This window comes from Moschus berezovskii, chromosome 22, assembly GCF_049115385.1.
Source record: "Moschus berezovskii isolate FMDL1 chromosome 22, NW_MosBer_1.0, whole genome shotgun sequence".
Taxonomy (NCBI): domain Eukaryota; kingdom Metazoa; phylum Chordata; class Mammalia; order Artiodactyla; family Moschidae; genus Moschus; species Moschus berezovskii.
In genome coordinates, this window is record NC_142481.1 from 16640320 (window position 1) to 16664036 (window position 23717).

Here is a 23717-nt window from a genome sequence, read left to right on the forward strand (position 1 = left end):
ATGGTGCCTCACATGGTTTGGGTATAAGGGAACTATTAATATGTATGTGGGCAAAGTGCGATTAACCATAATTTATCTTATACATCTTGACTAACAACGATTCAGGTTCCCAACAAACTAGATGTTCAGGTCATCTGCCTCCTGACATGTTAAATAAAATGACAATTGTGATTTTCAGATTCAACTTCCCTCTTTGGGTCAACACTGCCAAGCTGGGTGGGAGTACAGTCAACAGATACATTAATGTATTCTCTTAGTTTAGTCTTAGCGTTACAGGCTTTATTTGCTGACTCCAAAGCGGCAAAAACAGAGCCAAGACCTAAATGAAGCATGAGAGATTAAGAAAATGCCTTATGACTAAAATCTTTATGGGGAATGTTCTTCCTTCAGCTGCACCCAGTCCCCAACCAGGGATTGAACCCACACCCCTGACAGTGCTAAGTGCAGAGTCCTAATCACTGGACCACTAGTGAATCCCCTGGAGACAGTTTTTAAATGGTGCACAAACAACTGGTATAATTCCTTAGTAAATTTAGTACGTAACAACACAGTATCGCTGTGGATTTTTTTTCTTTTTGGCCATGCAACATGCAGGATCTTAGTTCCCCGGACCAGGGATTGAATCCTAGACTAGGGATAGAACCTGTGCCCCCTGTATGGGGAGCATGGAGTATTCCCTGAACTGTGAGGGAAGTCCTTAAGAGCTTTTTAAAAAGCGGTTTTAAGTCAATCTCAAATGCTATATTGCTGATGTTCACCATTCATGAAAATCTTAAAACATTTATTTTGTGATGAGGGAATAAAATGTACCTTCAGGAAGGATTGGTTTACACAATAGAATCCTGCCCAGAGTGTGAACCACTTTTTCCATACCCATCCCATCCTCTCCACCCTTGTAAAAGAAAACAGTAAACTTGATGGGGAAAATCCCTTCACAATGTCTACCAAATCATCATGTTGTACGCTTCAAATATCTTACAATTTTGCCAGTTATACCTCAGAAGAGCTGGAAAAAAACAACAAAAAAAAGGTGTGTTTGACAAAGTAGGGGAAGAATGAAATAATCTGCAGATTAAGACTGAGATCCAAGCGTTGACATTTAACTCAAACTGTGGATGTTCTGGGATGCTGAGTGGTTTTCTCTTTTTAAAAATGAAATAATTAAAAACTTTCTTGTTAACGCATATGCTGTTCCCACAGAAATGTACAAGACAGTAAAAGGGTCATTCCAAAGTCAGTTTATCTGAAAAAGACAAATTATATTAAGTCTATCTTTATTTAACTAAATGTTCTTAAAACTTCCTAAGCTCGAATGATATGTCACAAAATAGTGTCAGAAACATGAAGACATAAATAAATTAAAACATTTGGATTATACTGTCAGTTTTAATTTTAATAAAATAGATAATTTCCTACTACATAGAGAGCAAGTCCATCCACTCATTGATAAAATTTTAGAAATATTTCCTATAAAAAGTTTAGTAGCTGATTGGGAATGAATCCATTAGAACATGATTTCTATAGGTACAGTGTTCCCATCCTCACCCCCATTCTTACTAATTTTGAGAAAATTTAAAAATACAGAAAAGTACAAAAAATAAGACAAGATATCCATATACCACAATCCAGAATTAACCAGTATTTCAATATATTTTCTGTAGTCTTTTAAGAGAAATTGATGTTTATATATAAAACTGAAGTCCCCCTCTAACAGCCCCCTCCCCTATACGCATTCCCTTCCCTTCTGCATTCTTCACAGACAGCCACTATCAAGAGTTTGGTCTGTATCCTTCCAACCCATTTCAAAAACACTTAAAAAACATACATACATATATGTATCCATTACCAATATATAGCACTGAAATTCTGTGAGGAAGTTTTAATTCAAATTTACAAAAATGTCATCGTATTATGTCATTCTGCAACTTTCTTGCCCCTCAACATGACTTTTGAGATCTTTCTAATACATATAGATCTCATTTATTACATTTTACAGATATACAGTATTCCATTGTTAAGTATTTTCCATTTTGTTCCTGATGGGCATTTAAGTTGTTTCCAATTAATGAGTACTACAAATCATGCCACAGTAAAGTCTGATACATAATTTCCTGAGCATACAAACTCAGAGTAGAATTGCTAGATATTTTTCAATTTGCCATAAGGAATATTTCCCATTCCCAAGGTCATAACCATTTTACTATATAGCTTTCTCATACTTCTGCTTTTAACCCAATCCCCTTCCTTTGTGTATAGTTCATGTTCTATCCCCCCACCCTTGGAGAACAAATTACCTCCAAAGCACTTTTTAAAATAGTCCCATTAGCTTCTCAGCTCCTGATGCTTTTTCTATATTATAAATTCTAATAAATGCATAGGTTTTTCCAGAATCTCTTCTGTTCTGCTAAATCAATAACATAGAAGTCTCTTTCTTTGTAATACTTATAGCTCTTTTTTGTTTTTATTACACTGGTGAAGATCTCCAGATTCATGCAGATGGCAATCGTAAAAATGTTTTTCACTCCCAATTTTAGTGGAAATGCATCCAAAGTTTTCAGCATTACCTCTGCAGTATGTTTTTATTGGATACAGGATTTTAATCATACAAATGTCTTTCTCTTCAAGATGAATTCTCTGGTGTCCTTTAAGTTTTTAGCTTTTGCTTCCCTCATTTGTGATGCCTTCCTTCAGAAGGATTATTTCTGATGCGTTATAAGGTGTAAATTCCTGATGAACACCTTTCATGATATCCACAGGGTTTTAATGGGTATGAATTTTCTGGTGTCTAATGTGGTGTGACTTCTGGCTGAACGCTTTCCCGCATTCACTACACTGATAAGGCTTCTTACCTGTGTGTATTCTCAAATGTAGAGCAAGGGTTGAGAACTGAGAGAAAGCTTTCCCACACTCATTGCAACCATAGGGTTTCTCACCTGTATGGCTTCTCACATGTACAGTAAGAGATGAACTTTGAGAGAAGGCTTTCCCACATACATTGCATTCATAAGGCTTATCACCTGAATGAATTCTCACATGTACAATAAGTGATGTTCGCTGAGAGAAGGCTTTTCCACATTCATTACATTCATAAGGTTTCTCTCCAGTGTGAATATTTTGATGTTTTATGAGGTACTTCTTCTGACCAAAAGCTGTTCCACATTCATTACACTTGAATGGTTTCTCTCCGATATGAATTTTCTCATGCTCAGTAAGGTTTGATTTGCCACTGAAGGTTTTCCCACACTCCTTACATATAAAGGGCTTCTCTCCCGTGTGAGTTCTCTGGTGTCTGATGAGGTTTGACTTCTGAATGAAAGCTTTCCCACAGTCCTTACACTCAAAAGGTTTTTCTCCAGTGTGAATTTTCTGATGGGTAAGAAGGTTTTCCTTCTGGCTGAAGGATTTTCCACATTCGTTACATTCAAAAAGCTTCTCTCCAGTATGGGTGTTCTGATGCTTAATGACATACTGCTTTTGGCTGAATGCTTTTCCACATTCATTACATTCAAAAGGTTTCTCCCTATTATGAAAATGCTCATGCTCAGTAAGAGTTGATTTGTGGCTGAAGATTTTCCCACATACCTTACAGGCAAAGGGGTTTTCCCCACTACAAATTCTCTGCTGACTGAGGTGTGACATCTGAATGGAAGCTTTCCCACATTCACAAGGTTTCTTTCCTGTATGAATTTTCTGATGAATGAAAATTTACTTTTAGCTGAAGGTATTTCCACATTTCTTACATGTACTGGGCTTCTCTGTGTATGACCTTTCAAACGTGGAGTAACAGATAAGGTTCAAGAGAAAACTTTATCATAATCAGTACATTCAGAGCTTTCTCTCCAAATCTAAATTTTCTAAAATATTCAGTGAAGATTTATAACCTTCACTGGCTTCTCTCCAGTATGAATTTTCTTCTGCTCAATGAGATGTTATCCAGGTAAAGGCTTTTCAATATTCTTTAGAAGCACAGGATTTCTCTCCAGCCTGACTTCAACAATGAATGAAGTGCAACATACGAATGAAAGTTTTCCCACATTCAGTAAATTCATAGGTTTTCTCTCCAGTATGAATGCTCTGATATCATGTGGGGTTCAAATTTTTAATGAAGGCATTTCCACACTGATTTTATACCCTTTTACAAAAAGGGTTATTACTACTACAAGGAGTAAGCTGTGGCAGATTTCCACACTATTAAATTGATGATTCTTTCCTACACAACTAACTCTAAATTGTGTTTCAAACTCTAGGTTGAAAAAGTTGTTGCCTTAAAAGATAGTCTGATATCAAAGGAAGCACTTTTCCAGTTTTCTTTAGTCACTGCTTTTTTTCTGTCTGTACTTTATTGAAGCTGGATGCAACTTGTCTTCCAAGTCTTGTTGCCAATCTATCTGTTCATCATCTTCTCAAGTTTCTTCTAAATAAAATGGAGTACAAAGAATCATCATTTAAAGGAGTCAATGTATAATATGCTTAGAACTGTGGCTGGCACATGGTAAGCACCCATAAATGTTAGCTTTATGTTATCATTATTTATGAATTTTCCCTAGTAATGAAATTTCAGATTGTGCTTTGGGGGATGAACTAGCTCAAAGTATGAAAGAATCCTCATGATCAATGTCTTCAACTAAATTCTGAGATGGAAACCCTTGAATAGGACTTCTGGTTGAAAATTCACATATGTATAAACAGCTCAGAAAACTCTTGAAAAATAACCTAATCTCATAATCCAGCAAATTGAATATAACAAAAAATGAGGGATTAACAAATAGGATAAAAAGATAACCACATAAACTTGAGAAAGTCTACTAGGGATTCTGAAAAAGGGAAAGGAAAAGACAACTGCTTCCTTCTAAAATTCCATTCAAAGGACAAGAAAAGGGAAAATGGCACAAACTCACAAGAAAGAAGAATGACAGGCAACATCAATACACACAGGTTATTAATTTTTTTTAAATAACATAAAGTACATGGAAGATTTTCAATAGACAGAAGAACTGAGGAAGTTCAAATAACATAAAAGTACTGCAGAAGAGGACACTGATGTCAAGCAAGCAAACCTGTGCCACAAAATATCATAAAGAGTCAGGAAATGAAGGGAAATTTTAAGCACCTCAAAAGAAGGAATGGTATTTGCTGTAAAAACAAAAACTGTTTAAGTTGCAGTTGGCCCCTTACTGTCAGTCATGAGGACAAAGGACCACTCCTTTCACAAAATCCAAGTTATTCTTTGCAGGAATTTAATCACAGAAGCCCCAGTATCAGGGACACTCAATAAATGAGATGACAGGTGCTTTATTGAAAGCAATAGGATGTATATGTAATATGATGAGACCCCAGCTCCATTCTGTAGTCGATGCCAAAAGTGTTGGAAACTTTGAGCAGGATATGAAAGGACCCTTTTCTAGACAAACTAAAAGGCCAGTGAAAAACTTAAATAGGATGCCTCCCATCTAAGATGATACTTATTTGTGGTCATTTTTTTCTGGTGAAACAAAGGACCTGGCAACATCTGATCAGGACAGTATAACTCAGAAGGAGACCCCCAAGTCCATGAGGCACTCTGTGCTCTACTCTTTATCCACTGAAGCCTACCAGTTGACTAAAAGCACCCAGGCGCAAAAGAGCTTACCTTTTAGTGAATCACTCTTAAACATGACTGTATAGCCAATACTCCACACACAGTAGAGGAACCCCACTAACATGAAAGATCAACACTGAAAGAAAGTAAGAAACTCTAAGGAAATAAAGGTAAGGCACAGCAAACGACAAAACCCTGAAACCAATTGCAGACAGTTATGAGAAGATATTTTATCAGTGAAACAATAACAGCATTCTGGAAGCAAGAAACAGAAAAAGGTCCCTCAGAAAGTAAGACTGGGGAAAATGGGGTGGGGTGAGAGGTAAGGTAAGAGAAATTGTATTACCATTCACCAATAACAGGGTCTCCATGGTGCAGAAGGATTGCACAGCTTCACCCTAGCAAACTCAGGTGTGGCCAGGTGCCTTGTTTGGTCAATGACATATAAGCACAGGTTAACAACTGTCATTTCCTGACAGAAGTTATAAGAAGACACACTGAAGGATAAACCAAAGTAATAAAATAGCTGAGTATAAAAGAAGTTCCAGAAAATGAAGGGGGAAACTGGTTTACAGGAAATATTCAAAGACCAAAAAAATGTCCTCTCCTCTAAGTCATGACTCTTCAGATGTCTTAAAAGGTGCACTTGGTACCCTGCACAATGAATAAGAAAAGATGAATATCTAGACACATTACTGGGACATTTCAAAACAGCGAGGTGAAAAATGCTTTCAAAAGAAACATACATCATTCAAAGAAAAGAGAATAAAATTTCCCAACAGAAAAACAGGAAGCTAGACAATAGAATTCTGATTGAAAAAAATTTAAGCTTAGACTATCAATCTAATGAGATGGTCAAGTACAGGCATTTTTTAGTTATGCAAATGCCCTAAATGCACCTTTTCTCCCAGGATGCTATCAGAAGATGTGTTCCACCAAAATTAGTAGACAGAGATGGTAACAGATATAGAATCCAAAAATGAGGGGATGTATGGGGGGGGGATGAAGTAATTTCTATGTTAATGGTGATGAAAAGCTGGAAGGTAAGAGATGATTATCAGGTCAAAGTATAGCCTCGTCTACACTGAAATAAGAGGACAAGAATTCTAGACTTATTGTTTTCAAAGGGAAAAATGGAGATTTCCCAATGCATGTAACAATGTGCAAACTAGTACTGAGAGGGCTTGGAACTATTCTGAATAGGAAATCTGTGCTTAAAGTATAGGAAAATCAAGCAAACAAAAAGTGTAGTGAGTATCAAATCCATGAAAAGCAAAAACTATACATATACTACTGTTATACATGAGAAGATGACAGTTGTCTTAAGGGAAAGCACTTGGGCAAACAACAGATTAAATTGTGAGCTAAACCTAGCCACTTTACTCATGAAGCACCATTTTTTACTTTATTTCATGCTGCACCATTAATTTGCTTTAAACAAATAAATGCCTTACTAACTATGGTTATTAAGACTTGGGCATTGTTTGGCAGGAACTTTCTTCAGACAAAAAAGTAAGAGAATCATCTCAAGGAAAATAATTGATACTGTATGCTGCCAATGATAGAATTCAAGTTCTCGAACAAATGGAAAACCTGTTTCCTCCACCATGTGATTGAAACTTCCAAAGACTTTTCTAACGAGACTGGTAATGTTAACAAAATATGACATTTTGATATTGTATGAGTTATGTCAATATTTTTGTGTTCAGTCGTGTCTGACTCTTTGCAACCCCATGGACTGTAGCCCACCAGACTCCTCTGGTGGAATTTTCCAGACATTTCCTTCTCTAGGGGATCTTCCCAACCCAGGGATTGAACCAGCGGTCTCTTGTGTCTCCTGCATTGGCAAGCAGGTTCTTTACCAGCTGGCCACCCAGGAAGGCCCCCATGTCAACATTTGAAAGAGCTGCAGTTCAACTGGCCAGTGCATGATGGGTTTCCCTGGTGGCTCAGAGGATAAAGAATCTGCCTGCAATGTGGGAGACCTGAGTTCAATCCCTGGGTTGGGATGATCCGCTGGAGGAGGGCATGGCAGCCCACTCCAGTCTTCTTGCCTGGAGAATCCCCATGGACAGAAGAGCCTGGTGGGCTACAGTCCATGGGATCACAAAGAGTCAGACACAACTGAGCACATAATGCATGATGTTACAAAATCATGCATGGGTCAGAAATCCATTCAAAGTTTACAATAAATGGATATTGGTGTAAGAGAACAGAAAAATCTGTTATAATTTCAAATTTCACATTGTGGCTAATCTTGAAAAAATTACCACTTGTAAAGTGTTAGTATAGTACCAAAGAATATTCACAATTATCTGAAAAGGCTATTAAAAACACTGCTCCACAAACATGCAAAACAATGCCACTCTTCTCACTAAACTTTTTTATTTTGGAAAACTGTTAAACTAAGAATTATAATTTAAGTTTATATATAATGAGATTATTATTTGAGTTTTTAAAATTAATAAACGTTTTCAAAAGTTTCTCGATTTTACATTAAATAAACATCATAAAAGTCCACATAATAAACCAAAGCCCTTTGGAGGCCCTCAAGTTTTAGGACTGACTATAAATGTTATTCGGAGAAGGCAATGGCAAGCTACTCCAGTACTGTTGCCTAGAAAATCCCATGGATGGAGGAGCCTGGTAGGCTGCAGTCCGTGGGGTCGCTAAGGGTCGGACACGACTGAGCGACTTCACTTTCACTTTTCACTTTCACACATTGGAGAAGGAAATGGCAACCCACTCCAGTGTTCTTGCCTGGAGAATCCCAGGGACGGGAGAGCCTGGTGGGCTTCCGTCTATGGGGTCACACAGAGTCGGACACGACTGAAGTGACTTAGCAGCAGCAGCATAAATGTTATTGCTCATGGGTAATGGGTTACATTCTATGATGAGGAAAATGTGATAATGGTGATGATTATACAACTTTGTGAATATACTACAAAACACTGAACTGTAAATCCCCAAAAGGGTAGATTTCATGTTATCTGAATTACATCTCAATAAAGCTGTTTTTTTTTTAATTTAAAAAAAAAAAAGAATGTGAAGAGTTCCTAAGACCAAAAAGTTTGAGAACTGATGCTTAAAACATTTCTCATTATTCATTCAACAAATACCTTCTTCTACCTTCTTACTGTGAGTCTGGCACAGTTCTAAGCTCCAAGGATAAAAAGTATTGAACAAAACTGACAAAACTTTCTGCACCCATCAAGTTTACATTCCAGTGGACAGAAAAAAATAAAAGAGAAGGTTTGTTAACAAGTTTTAACTGCTATGGGAAAAAATTAGGGAATGGATGAAGAGTTATAGTTTCAGACAGAACAGCTTCTGAGAAGGTTAAGATTCAAGACATGAAGGAAGAGAGTGAGGCTTACAGATGCGTGGAGGAAGAGCATTCTAAGTAATGGTTAAGTTCAGAAGCCCTGAGAAAAAGCCTACCAAGCGTGTTAGGTAAGCAATCAATGAGTCACAATTAGGCATATTATGTTCCTTATGTCCCTTGGTTTAATCCAACCCCTTCCTATATCTTAGACTTCTCATAATCTATAAAGCTCCTGGAAGCAGTTCCAGTAACAGGTTCCTCAAGACTTCTCCAATCTTGTCTTGTACTTCTAAACATCTTTCCCTTAACTTCTAGTCACAATCACATGAAGTATTTTTAAACCCAAATTTCTACAGAGCTAAATCAATATATGAACTATAATCTGAGATGCTGGATTGCAGTAATGGTTGTACTCTTTTTTTTTCTTTGGATGGCTGACAGTAAGTAAATACAGGGGGCAAAATCAAGGGGGAAATAAAGGAGGACAGTTTACCATTTAAAAATTAAAAAGACAGTAATCAGATCCAACGTTTAAACCTTGACTGGATTCTGGCATTAAAGACAAAAAAGCTATACAAGGTATTTTGGAGACAACTGGGGAAATCTAAATATTATTACATAATATTAATCATCTAAGGTATGGAGAAATAGTGGAAACAGTGGCTGACTTTTATTTTTTTGGGCTCCAAAATCACTGCAGATAGTGACTGCAGCCATGAAACTAAAGGACGCTTACTCTTTGGAAGGAAAGTTATGACCAACCTAGACAGCATATTAAAAATCAGAGACATTACTTTGTCAACAAAGGTCTGTCTAGTCAAGGTTATGGTTTTTCCAGTGGTCATGTATGGATGTGAGAGTTGGACTATAAAGAAAGCTGATCACCGAAGAATTGATGGTTTTGAACTGTGGTGTTGGAGAAGACTCTTGAGAGTCCCTTGGACTGCAAGGAGATCCAACCAGTCCATCCTAAAGGAGATCAGTTCTGGGTGTTCACTGTGAGGACTGATGTTGAAGCTGAAGCTCCAATACTTTGGTCACCTGACGCAAAGAGCTGACTCATTTAAGAAGACCCTGATGCTGGGAAAGATTGAAGGTCAGAGGAAAAGGGGATGACAGAGGATGAGATGGATGGATGGCATCCCCGACTCAATGGACATGGGTTTGGGTAAACTCTGGGAGTTGGTGATGGACAGGGAGGCCTGGTGTTCATGAGCTCACAAAGAGTGGGACACAACTGAGCGACTGAAGTGAACTGAAGGTATGATAATAGTATTTTTGTTATATGGGCCCTGGGCCCCCCCACATAACATTATTTTTAGAAAATGCATACTTCATTATTTAGGAGTTAAGTGGCTTGCTGTTTCAATGCACACAATACTCATGCAGTAGGAAACAGATGCATCAAACATAGCAAAATACATATTACTGAATCTATGAGGTGGGTATACAGTAGATCAATGTACTCTTCTTTCAATGTTTTTACCGTTTGAAGATGTTAAGAACAGATTTTAAAAAATTCTTCTACAATAATTCAGATTATTTAACAAGTTACTGCATGTGTAATCAAAATTTCAGACAGAATAAATAAAATATTGGCCTTCCTTTCAACAGATCCATATGATAGATTCCACACATAAAAGTAAAAAACATGTAAGATGTTTACTAAGGACTTTTGAATTTCTGTGCAAAATGTGAAGTAGGATGGACAATCATATGGTAGATCAATAAAAGAGGAATTAAGTTACGGGTTTAAATAAGCAGGAACTGAAAAGGTAGGGAATTTCATAATCAAAGGTCAAGATTCAAATAATTTTATAGAAAGAAGGAAATATGCCTGAGAGTCATTTCCTAGGCAGGTTGATAAGAAGTCTTCAGGTCCCCAAGGAAGAGAGGGGTCTGGAATTCTCGAGGAGAAAAGGACAAACATTTTTCCTCTACATTCCTTAGGATTATGTATCCTGCCTGAGGACAGTCTCTAGATTAAACCTGGCTAATTATGTTATCTTAAAATGTAAATTATGGCCTTCTCTTTTCATGAAGATGGCGAACGAAGGCGAAGAAGGAAGCCCCTGCCCCTCCTAAAGCTGAAGCCAAAGCAAAGGCTTTGAAGGCCAGGAAAGCAGTGTTGAAAGGTGTCCAAAGTCACAAGAAAAAGAAGATCTGGACGTCACCCACCTTCTGGCAGCCCAAAACACTGCGGCTCAGGAGGCAACCCAAATATCCTCAGAAGAGTGCCCCTAGGAGAAACAAACTTGACCAGTATGCCATCATCAAACTCCCCCTCACCACTGAATCCGCCATGAAGAAGATAGAAGACAACAACATACTGGTGTTCATTGTGGATGTCAAGGCCAACAAGCACCAAATTAAACAGGCTGTGAAGCTCTATGACATTGACATGGCTAAGGTCAATACTCTGATCAGGCCTGATGGAGAGAGGAAGGCATATGTTCAACTGGCTCCTGACTATGATGCTTTGGATGTTGCCAACAACATTGGGATCATCTAAACTGAGTCCTGGAGAAGGAAATGGCAACCCACTCCAGTGTTCTTGCCTGGAGAATCCCAGGGACAGGGGAGCCTAGTGGGCTTCTGTCTATGGGGTCACACAGAGTCGGACACGACTGAAGTGACTTAGCAGCAGCAGCAGCAGCAAACTGAGTCTAGCTGGCTAATTCCAAATATAAAAGTTTTCACTATGTAAAAAAAAAAAAAAGTAAATTATGGCAGTAGGTCTGGTCTTTACAACCTCCAGATATTCTTTGGATTCACTGGAGAGAACATAACTCCATTGCTAACACTAGCAAGTGGGTACTCTTGCTACCCCTTTCTGATGTCTATGTCAGAAGCTTTCTCTATCTCCTTTAAATTTTAATAAAACTTTATTACACAAAAGCTCTGAGCAGTCAAGCCTCGTCTCTGGCCCCAGATTGAATTCTTCTCCTTCAGAGGCCAAGAATCTTGGTGTCTTTGCATGATTCAGCAACAACCTTTCATGTCCACATTACACTCACAGGGTTAATATGTCCTCTCCTGATTAAACTGTATCTTTTAAGGACCATGAGAAAGGAAATGATCCAGACCTAATTTGATATGACATCTGAACCTGAAATAATGAGCTGAAATCTATAACATAATGAAAATGAAGTCAATTGGATAACTGTTATCCCGTAAATAGGTAAAATTATGGTGGGAAAGACAGAAAGGCTGGAGATGCAAAAATAAAGACTGATATTTAGAGAAAGCTTGGGACTTCCCTGGTGACTCAGATGGTAAAGTGTCTGCCCTACAATGGGGGAGACTCAGGTTCAATACCTGGGTTGGGAAGATCCCCTGGAGAAGGAAATGGCAACCCACTCCAGTACTCTTGTGTGGAAAATTCCATGGATGGAGAAGCCTGGTAGGCTACAGTCCATGGGGTCGCAAAGACTCGACACACAACTGAACGACTTCACTTTACTTTCCTTTTACTTCTAACTCCAGAATGAATGAGTCGTTTCTAAGAATTAATTTATAAACGGAAAGAGGAAAGGCAGAATGCAGAGTTCCAGAAGACATGTTCAATAAGAGGGTAACGAGAAGGGGGAGAAAAAAGCAAAAGATGGGTAAACACTTAGACAGACAAAGCAACAAAAGCACCAATAAAGCTGAAACTGGAAAGAAGTCCTAGAAGGGTAACTCAAACATAAGTAGATCCTTTCCTCTAAAATGGTAAAATAAAGACACATTGGGATTTCCCTGATGGTCCAGTGGTTACGACTCCACCCTCTCGCTGCCTGGCTCCCTGGCTCCCTGGCTGGGGAACTAAGGTCCCATAAGCCTCAAGGTACAGCCAAAAAAACCAAAAAGACATCTCTGCTCACTTTCTGTCTGAGAAGGAGAAAGATAAAAAGGAAAAACTGCATTGTTGGCAAAAGTAGGAAATAGCTATAATTCTGATGTCCTACTAGGATAAATATAAGTAGGCAGCTGTCACTGCTATTTTTTAGGAAGAGCTCTTATGCACAACACTCTCCAAAAACAAACAGCACAGTCTCAGGGGGTCACATCACCACAGCCTAGTTTCTAACAACAGAATCTAGGAATGCAGGCAGGATGCAGGAGACTTGGACACAATGGCATCTCTGAGCCGTAAGAAAAGTAGAACTGAGCAAGGAAATGCAGACACCGCCACTGATTAAAGCAGCTTGTCAGTATAGCAAAACATAAGTCTTCTCAACTTTCTAGGTCCCCTAAATTCCTAACTTTCCAGCTCCCTAGATTCCTGACTGCCTACCTGAATATGCACTTAGATGATGGATCAGTAGACAGGACACAATTAACAAATCCATAAGAAAATCCTTGATCAGTCTCCCAATATTCCTGAAGTCTTCTTGTCTCATCCTTGTCTAGTTAAGTCATCAGTGACTTCTCTTTCTCTCATATCCAACATAAAATCAGTCAATCTTTCAACTATTCCTTTAAACTATCTTAAAAATCTGACCACTTGTCACTAAGAAATAACTATTACCTAGATCACTGCAGTAGTGATCACTCGCATTAATCTCCTAGCCTTGGCCCCCTATACCATCTTTTCTTTATAGCAGCTCAAATTTAATTCTGATCTTTTCACTTCTCACCTCAAAAACCTTTGATGGCCTCTCAAATCACTCAGAATAAAGGTCAAAGTCTATGATTTGGCCTGTTACCTAACCAAACCCTTTGTCACTCTGCTCAAGCCCACTGCCCCGATCACTATTTCCTTAAGAGGAAGCTCCAGCTTCAGGGTTTTTAAGACTTTTTGTTCTTTTTGGCTGAATGCTCTTCCACCAAATACTGCATACTGCACTCTCATACTCTTAAATGTTACTCTCTTAATGAGACCTTTCCCTGACCAACTTATTTAAAATTATAACCTCCAACTGGCCCTCACTATGCCAGTTTTCCTTGCTTTATTCTTCTTCACAGGACTCACCACCATCTGATAGAATACATTTTTTACCTATTTACTCATAGTCTGTCTTCCCCAATTAGAATGTAGACCTCAAGAGGGAGGAATTTTTGACTGCTTGATTCACTAACATTTCCCTAGTACCTGAAATGGTGCTAAATACAAATCATGCAGGAAATACTTATTGAATATATCAATATACCATGTTGGTAGACATGTAAATTGGTTTATTTCTTTCGAGAACAATGTGCCTGTTTCTATCAGATCTATAAATAAACTTAACTTTGACCCAGCATTTCTACTTAGAGTAAATTAGGATGTAACTGTATCTGCACATCTCTGCAAAGCAATATAAACAAGTATATTCACTTGCATCTTCACTCACACAAGTCTGGAAACAACCTAAATGTCCATTAGAGACAGGTTAAATGAATTAAGTGTTGATGGAGAAAAGAAAACCATGTACACAGCAGAACACACACCACCATTTAAATGAAAAGACTGAGTGCTTATATATATTTATATATATATATTTATTTATATATATATATATAATATATATATAATGCACCACAGATACATTAATAAATGCTTGTTTATTCACAGACTGCCTCAAGAAGAATCCATGTGAAACTCTTAAGTGATTGCAGCTTTGAAAAGGAACTACAGGACCGAGGGTCACATGTTTTCACTGATGTTCAAAAACTTTTTACAAATTCATGTATATTAAAAAATAAATACAGATTCATCCATCCATCCATCTATACACACACACGTAGCAAAAAAGCAGAACTGATTTCTATAGCAAAAACTTCTGAAAAGAGGTACATTGGGGCAGAAGGGAAGGAGGCAGTTTACTGATGCATAATGGGGGAACTGGATAAGAAGACAACAGGAAGTGTGATTACAGATGTAAAATATGATGCTGAAGCATTTAACCACGAAAAAATGAGAGAAATTGCTAAGTAACAAAAAGGAACCTAAACATCAGACAATATGTAAACCTAAGATATTAAAAGACAACACACAAGGAAAGGAGCCTACACACACGAGAAGATATGAGACTGAGGGTATCATGGAAGATAGAACGATCACAGAGAGGCAGCGGGAATGAAGTGCGAAGGGCTGACATGCAGAATAAAAATAAGAAGGGCACCTGGCCCTCTAGAATCTGATTAAAGGGATAGACTACTAAAAGAAAAAATGATGACTGGAAATGTCCTTCAGGTTTCTAAAGACTTACTCTAAGACTAGGCCTGATAAAAAAGCTTTTCAGAGATGGCAGTGCTGACTGAACAACTGTGATGTGCCTGGTTGTGATGCACTCACCTGAACAAACTTCCTTTCCACTTCTTTCTCCACCATCCAGTGTTTGTCTTCGTGCTTCAACAGAGGATCACATCCAGCCTGATCAGTTCACAACCTGCTACTGGGGAAATGACACAGCACTAGAATGTTAATGCTGGAGCCAAAGTTCTCACCTAGAACTCAGCTGAGCCCCGGGGCCTCCCGGCCTTCTGAAGGATGAGAACGGTGCAATCTCCAGGAATGCACAAGGAAGTGACCCTGAGAAAAAGAATAAAGTAATAACTTTTTACCTTAAGAGATTAAAGCACATACAACTATATGAGCAAAGGTACTATCTGGATCCAGAATTTCAGTCATTTACTCATTAAACCATTTAAGGCTCCACACATCCAGAAATGGAGGAAGAAAGGGGGAATTTGAGAATTTGACTTACATAGGAAAATCTGTTCACATCTTACATGACTGGCTGCTACTGTTCTCTAGCATCACACTCCTATGTAGGTTTCTAAGTATGATTTTAACTGTGACCCTTACTCTTGGATGAAATTTAATATTCATTATCTAGAACAACATATACCTATCACAACTAAGTCACATGGATAAAGTTGTTCTTGACAGTATTTAGGAACAAAAACTGAAAAAGTGTTCCTGGATTCCTAATATTTGATTGCAATATACTCTAAACGAAACTATATATTAAAAATGTCCTATAAATATGTTCACCCACACATTCAAAACAAAAGTTATGAACATTGTTGGGACAATAGACAAAATTTGAATATAGACTTTGAATTAATAGTATTGATATTATATTTTCTGATTTTGATTACTGTACCATGATGATGTATAAGAATGTCCTTGTTCTCAGAAAATTTATGCTGAAGTATTTACAGATAAAGGGAGCAGTATACAACTTAGTCTCAAATAGTGCAAAAAAACCTACACGTTTCTGGAGAATTAGAGAAGGAAAAATAAGGCAATTTAAAAAGTAAATGCTGAATTTGGGTGAAGTGTATATGGAACTTCTCTGTATATTGCACTCTTCTCTAGAAAGGGTACATGCAACTTTTCTACAAAGCTGAAAATATTAAAAAAAAAAAAAAGCAAAATCCTAAAAACTACAAGTTACTACTTATACACTCTATCTACTACGCATGGTGAAAAAGCAAAGTCACCAACTTGTACTGGGGTAGGGCAGATGGAAGGCTCAGAGCCTGACTTAAATAGTAATGTACACAGAGATAAACATGAGAGTGCAGGTTGCCTAGAAACAACCTGCAGGAAGGAGATCAAGTTTGATCTCCTGGACATTCAGAGTGTCAGGTTTCTAAGGAACATGCAGGCAAATATATGCATTAGGCAACTGCATACATAAACGGGAAGCTCAGAACAGCCTAGAATGGAAATGGGAATCGGTCAGCTGTCAGACTAACTGCTGCTGAAGACAGGTGAAATGTTATGTGATTGCTTATAGAGAGCATACACAGTATGTGAATGGTCAAGGACAGAATCCTAGGAACACGAATTGTCAAGGAGACAAGGAAACATTTCACAGGAGCAAAGTGACAGCTTAGTTTCAATCTTTTAAGTACTTTTCCTTAAAACCATACAAAATATCAAGCAAATGGGCTAATGGGAAGAGGGGAGTAAGGGGCAAGCAGCTAACCCATACATTACACCTGTAGTGAAAGTAGTAGAATTTATTTTAACTCTAAATTATATGTAAGTGTGGCCCCAAAACCTAAAATAGCAGAGGTGGTACAGGAAGCACAATAGTGTGTGTCAGTGTAGCAAGAAAGACTAAGATAATGGTGAGAGTTCCTTAAGGTAGCAGACCTCAGAAATAACCAGGAAAGATTCATTCTCAGAATGAGGAATTCACCCTGAGTGAGGACTGTGGTAATCAACAAGACTCATGACAAAAAAAACAAAAACAAACCCAAACTCCATGTTATCTCTATCAAAGGAAAACCCACATAGGGGGCCTAAAGAGTAAGTTGCAAAAAATCCTACGAAGAACTGGGAATGCTGAGAGAGATTCTAAGGACTTAGGGAGTTCAGAAATCCACAGTTAATATTTCCTTACAGAATGAGTATTACTCTAAGACCAAATCAATGAGGGTAAAACCTAGATTAACCCGAAAAAGACTGCAGGGGAAGCAGAGCAGACTTAAAAAGCACTTGGGAGTGGGGTTACCCCAGATTCAGAAACCTCTAAAAATAAATGCATCATCCTGGAAGGCAACTACTATGAAGATTTATGGGGAACAGATAGAGGTCGGCCTCAACCAAGTTAGGATCAACTAGCCAAAGAAGGTGCAGAAGCTTTCTGCTTTTAAACACTAAAAGAGGCAGGAGAGCTTTGAAGCACAGAATGCTACTATGTTTCCCTTTTCCTGGTACTTGTCTAGGAAAATCTACCTCCTACAAACATGGAAAATACTTTGTGTCTATACAAGGAGGCTTTAAGAAAAACAGTGGCAATCAACAGCAGAATTTTCCAACAGTTAAACTCACCTGAAAATTACTGCCACAAGTACATAAAACAAAGAAACACAATGTAACAAAATTATTTTTTGAAAAAAAAAACAAACAAAAACTTTAAGCAAACAAAAGCTATAAAAAGAACACAAAAGATAAATGGAAAAAGTGAGTTAAAAAATGGTCAACCAAAAGGAGGAAATGGAAAAACAGAATATGAATGGGTATCTTATTTTTGTTCTGTTTGATGTTTTAAAGACTGTAGTTATCAGAGTTTAGAGATTTTTATTTCCTTGGTTAATGTGATCTTTCCTGGTTGTTGTATATGAAGCGTGGCAGTGGTCTCAGTTTTAAACTTTTTATTTCTATTCACACCCCCAGAGATCCAGGCAGGAGGGGTAATATTTACACATATAGGTCATCATAATCTATGTCTGACCATAAAAGCCAGCATCTTATCTAATGCAAAAACACTGAGGGCATTTCTATTAAATTCTAAATAAAGATAAGGATGCCCAATGTCTCATTTTTTAATGTAAATATAAACAATAATAGGTTAAGCAGGGAATAAAATTAACTTATAGAAACCAAGCTTTATATTATATACCACAACAAAGACTCCATTCAAAACAGCAATATAATAAAGGACCTAGAAATAAACTTATAAAAAGTGTCTAAAATTTATATGAAGAAAACTTTAAAACACTCTAAAAGACCCAAAAGGAAACTAGCATATATACAACACACAACATGTACACAGACAGGAATATTCAACACTATAGTCCCTTTCCCTAAATTTTACAAAATTTAATGCAGTATCAATTAGTTTTTTCCTAGAACTAGACAAGCTAATTCTAAAGTTTACACAGAAAAATAAACAAGAATAGTTAAGAAACTGAAAAAGATAAGCAATAATAGGAGACCAACTATACCTGATACTAAAACAAAATCATAAAGCTCACACACTAAAAAGATAAATATGGGTACATGAATACAGATTGGAAGATGGATGAGAATATAAAGTCCAGAAAAAGATCAAATACATGAAAATTTAGTATATGATCAAAATAAAGAATCTTAAAATAGTACATTAAGGTCTTTTAATATTAATAAATGGTGTTGGAAGTACTGGGTAGCCTACTGGAAAAAAATATAAACCTGGATGCATACCTAAATATCATATGCTAGGATATGAAAACCCATAAAAATGATAACCTTGTAAGGATTTGAAAGTAAAGATGAAACTTGGAGAAAGCCTTTCTATGACCATAAATGAAAAGCCCAATTAACTAACATCATTTAAACTAACTGATAAATCTAACATAAGAACAAAAACTTCCTGATTCCACGTGATTTTTAAAAAGAAACAACCACTGAACAATATCAAAACACAAATTTAAAACGTGAAAAAAACCTGCAACTCATCTCACATAGGGCTAACCTTTCTAAAGTAATTTAACAGTTCCTAGAAGGAAGAGGGAGAAGGCAATGGCAAGCCACTCCAGTACTCTTGCCTAGAAAATCCCATGGATGGAGGAGCCTGGTAGGCCGCAGTCTATGGGGTCACTAAGTCAGACATGACTGAGCGACTTCACTTTCCCTTTTCACTTTCATGCAATGGAGAAGGAAATGGCAACCCACTCCAGTGTTCTTGCCTGGAGAATCCCAGGGACAGGGGAGCCTGGTGGGCTGCCGTCTATGCGGTCACACAGAGTCGGACACGACTGAAGCGACTTAGCAGCAGCAGCAGCCCTATGTGCAATTCCACTTGCAGCAATCTACTTTAGAGATAATCAAGGGGCTTCCCAGGTGGCGCTAGTGGTGAAAAATCATGCCAACGCAGGAGAACCTTCCATAAGTACAAAATGACATAGGTGAAAAATTACTCATTACTGCAAGTAATCAGTAATAGCAAAATATTAGGAATAACCCAAATGTCCAACAGCAGAATCAACTACAGTACACACACACACGAGGCAGTTAAAAATCATGTATATGATTAAGAAAGGGTATCTCCAGGACATATTGTGAAGTGACTAAAAAGAGGAATGTACAGAATGCATCTTTTATATAAGGATGGGGGACAGGAGGGAAATAAATATACAAGAATGGCCCAACAAATACAAAATCTACTTGAAAGATAAACAACAGCAAAAAAGAAACTATATTTAATTGGGACGGAGAAGAATGTGACAGGGAGGAGAGCAAAATGAGATCACTCTATGAGATACAGTTTTTGTTGAAATGCATTATCTACTTTTTATGTAATCAAATTCATTTCTTAAAAAGCAGTCACTAAACTGGAAACTGGGCTTCCCTGGTGGCTCAGAGGTTAAAGTGTCTGCCTCCAATGCGGGAAACCCGGGTTCGATCCCTGGGTCGGGAAGATCCCCTGGAGAAGGAAACAGTAACCCACTCCAGTATTCTTGCCTGGAGAATCCCATGGACAGAGAAGCCTGGTAGGTAGGCTACAGTCCACTGGGTCGCAAAGAGTCGGACAGGACTGAGCAAGGGAATGGAATGAATGAAATTGGAAACAAATTGAAACACATAAACTCAACTGTGCATTAACTTGGTAATTAACATAATTCCTCAAAACAAGGATTTATTTCAAATGACTTTAAAACAGAGAACTTTGACTCTACATCTTTAGTGTACCCAGTGGAAGGGCAAAAATAGCTACAAAGAAAATTTTCACAGGATACAGTAAGCTTATGGTTACTACACTACCAACATTATTATTTTGAAACTATTTTCAGTTATTTTAAAACTGCAGAATAAAGCAAATAAGCCCACACTTGTATTAACCTATTCCAATTTTTTTTTTTTACTATAAAATACAATTAGAAGCTATTGAGGTAAAAATAGCTACTGAGGTAAAAATCCTGAAACATTTAAACTGAATTAGAAATACTAATATGAACTCATTATTTTTTAAAATGGGTTTATTCATTCTGTCTATGAAATGGCCTCGAAACAATGTTACCTCTGTAGCAATGAGAGCATCTAGCACCCAGATCTTGGTCTTTTACTGGTCACTCTCCAGTGAAAGGAACCAGAGCTCCTTGGAGAAACGGCCAATTCCAAGTCTGGGAGGGAAGGTACAAGGTGGGCCTGGAAATTTCAAAGTTAAATGGTGGCAAGTTAAAATGAGACAGGAGTTAGCAAGAAGAAAGGTCCACTGAATAAAATTGTGATAATATGACCATCAGAAAAAAAACTAGCTATAGTTATAAAAGTACAACTTTAAAATGATGATTAAGGAAGAAAAAAACCAGGATAAATTTGATACAATTTGAGGCAGCAATCAAATAAATGTAAAAGTAATGAAAAAGCTAGAAAATCATCACTTTGCAAGCCTGAAGAAATTACTGCTGATTCAGCTAAAGGATTATTTATTGGTGTTAAAACCATTCATTAGGGACTTCCTTGGTGGTCCAGTGGTTAGGACTCTGAGCTCCTGATTCAGGCAGCCCAGGTTCAATCCCTGGTCAGGGAACTAGATCCCATATGCAGCAACTAAGACACAGTGCAGCCAAATAAAAAAATAAATTAAAAAAAACCCATTCATTAAATGATCAATGAGGAATGAGCAAATTATGAAACCATAAAGATTACATTTTGGTCATAAAGGAGAAAACACAATCACTAGTGGTGGATCAATCATATATTTCTCTCCTAATGTTATTACGTATACAATTTGAAGATCACCTCTGATGAAGTCTGACCCAAAATAACTCACAATTAGGATCTGTAAAAAACATCACCAGAAGCTCTGACTTAACCATGAGAAAATAACAATCACGAAATCAAAGAACAAAATCTCATAAAGCAGGCAGTGATGAGCTGCTAAAGATGTGTAACCTGAACAAAGAATTCTAACTTCCTCATTCCAGTTATAAAAGGAAATGTCAAAAAAAAAAAAAAAAACTTAAACATAGCAATTTACAAAGAGCATCTGCATATCTGAATCTTTCAGAAATTTTTACCAGAAACAGTAAGAATAACTACTATTTCTGAGGAATTTTTTCTCCCTTTCTGTATTTTTAAACTGTTATTTTATATTGGAGTATAGTTGGATTATCAATGACACGTTAAAGGTGAACAGCAAAGAAATTCAGTTATACCCATAGAACTAGCCATTCTTTTTCAATCTCCTACTGATGGACATGAATTGTTCCTAATCTTTTCCTATGTGAAACACTGTATCTGTATTACTTCATGTAAATTCAGGTACATTTGTAGAATGAATTTCCATCTGTAAAATAACTAGGTCAAAAAGTAATTATATATACTGCTGAATTGCCCTTCATAGGCCTACTTCCTTCTAATACCAATACTATTTTAATTTCTGAGGATTTAAAATGCTATACCATCAGGGGAACTCCCTGGTGGTCCAGCAGTTAGGACTCTGCGCTTTCACTGCCCAGGGTGTGGGTTCAATCCACACCCTGACTGGAGAACTAACATCCTGCAAACTGAGCAATGTGGCCAAAAAAAAAAAGTAAAATGTTACTGTTGGCTTCCCACTTCCCCACACCCCAACTGCCTTTCTTTTTTAGTTTTATTGGCTATTCTAGCCTATTTTTTCATATGAAGTCCAGAATCAGCTTAATCTAGGTCCCCCACCCAAAAAAATTTGTGGATACTTTTATTGGGATAACATGAAAAACACTACTTTTGTTCCTATCTTACATTACGCCCTTCAGCAGTATTTTAAAGTTCTTTTCCGGTAGTTTTGCATATTTCTTAAGCTTATTCCTCAATTTTTAAAAAACTGTCGTTGTAAAAAATGGTTTTCGTCTATCCATACCTTCTAACTGGCAGTTGTTTGTGTATTTGAAGGCTACTGCTGTGAAGGTATTGATTTGGTACCCAATTATTTAAAATACAAGAAGGATAACTGTAGGAGATTCCTTAGAAAAAGTACCTTTGTTACGTCACAAAATCCATAACCCGGGAAAAAGCATTTAGCAGTCAGGATACCTAACTGGTCCAGATTCATGGATAAACATTGCAGGAATTAGTTTTTTCAAAGAACGAGGATAATAGTGCGGAATGTAGAACCTCAAACCCTTGACTCCCCAGTTCTCGGCTTCTGCGCAATAGGACACTGCTTCTAAAAACGTAACGCTGATATTTACTCTAAGACTTAACAGCAGTCCTATTAAAGTATCCCAAAGATCAGAACATTGAAGATCATTTGAAGCAGGCTCTCCCTAACAAAAATATCCTTTGAAATATTGCTTGTTTAAAAAAAACAACAACAGTGATTTGCCTTCTACCCAATTAAAAGGAAACGCACTTTTATACCAAAGCTCCTTTAAAAATTATTTACCACTTAGCTTTTATAGCCCTTATCTTCAAGTAAGATGTTCCAGAAAGATGGCACCGTTAGTCACCAGCACTTTCGACAAGGGAAGTGCCGCTCGGATGTTATTCTCCCAGTGCTGGTCTCCTACATCTCTCTTAGCAGCAGCCATACAATCCCGGACCCACAGTTTCTCCCTCAACAATCTCAAACATCCGGTCAAATTTGCGGTCAAACTCAGGGTCACGTATCGCTCGAACCCTCCCCAGAGGCCCCCACCCCCACCCTACATGTAGGCCAGAAGCTCTTAAACCCACTCCACACCCTCGCACCGCACCCCAATAGATCCGGAATCCTTCCCTTCAACCTCCCCGACCCCATCGGCCCGAGACGCCCACATCCCACCTCCTATTTTCGCGCCACGTGGACCCAGGGGCCGGACTGACCCGCGGACAAAGACCAAAATGTCCACTCGGTGCGCTGCGCCTGCGCACTCCGAGGGCGAGTGATCACTCCCAGAAGTCTACGCGACGAGGCCCGCATGGTCACGGTGGCCGAGTCAAGGCTGCTATTTGATTACCTTCTGTCAACAGCAACGGCGCTTTCCCGGCCCTGGACTACATTTCCCTTGAGGCTTTGCTGGTTGACACTCTACGTCTCTCCGTCTCTTTCCCACAGCCAACTTGGCGGCCTCTTCCTGTGATTATGAGGCTCTCAGAGTGAGTAATCCTGACTTGGAGAAAGATAAGTTCAGGCATGATGGAAGGTTTGGAGAGGGAAC

General features: G+C 37.9%; 1 protein-coding gene, 1 non-coding gene and 1 pseudogene across 10 annotated transcripts; 2 read left to right on the forward strand and 1 right to left on the reverse strand.

Moving 5' to 3' along the window:
* Positions 1-1366: 1366 nt before the first annotated feature.
* ZNF146 (zinc finger protein 146) lies at positions 1367-23643 on the reverse strand. 9 transcript variants are annotated; one of them, XM_055410943.2, is made up of 4 exons: positions 23342-23478; positions 15166-15402; positions 11082-11143; positions 1367-4414 (listed from the first exon to the last, which is right to left on the reverse strand). In XM_055410943.2, the coding sequence occupies exon 4, from the start codon at positions 3637-3639 to the stop codon at positions 2761-2763; it is 879 nt and encodes a 292-aa protein (XP_055266918.1). In that variant the 5' UTR covers positions 3640-4414; positions 11082-11143; positions 15166-15402; positions 23342-23478; the 3' UTR covers positions 1367-2760. The 9 variants fall into 9 exon arrangements, with proteins under 9 accessions (XP_055266918.1, XP_055266924.1, XP_055266919.1 ...); XM_055410949.2 differs by lacking the exon at positions 11082-11143 and adding an exon at positions 20612-20739 and having other exon boundaries at positions 15318-15402; positions 23342-23425; XM_055410944.2 differs by lacking the exon at positions 11082-11143 and adding an exon at positions 20612-20739 and having other exon boundaries at positions 23342-23425.
* LOC129547323 (large ribosomal subunit protein uL23 pseudogene) lies at positions 8985-11415 on the forward strand (annotated as a pseudogene).
* Positions 21052-21124, forward strand: TRNAR-CCU (transfer RNA arginine (anticodon CCU)). Its single transcript has one exon. It is a non-coding gene; the product is annotated as a tRNA-Arg (tRNA).
* Positions 23644-23717: the final 74 nt, after the last annotated feature.

What these genes read in the sequence shown, in the direction of transcription:
- ZNF146 (XM_055410945.2), bottom strand. Translation starts at nt 3,639, where the DNA reads ATGTCACACCTCAGTCAGCAGAGAATTTGTAGTGGGGAAAACCCCTTT.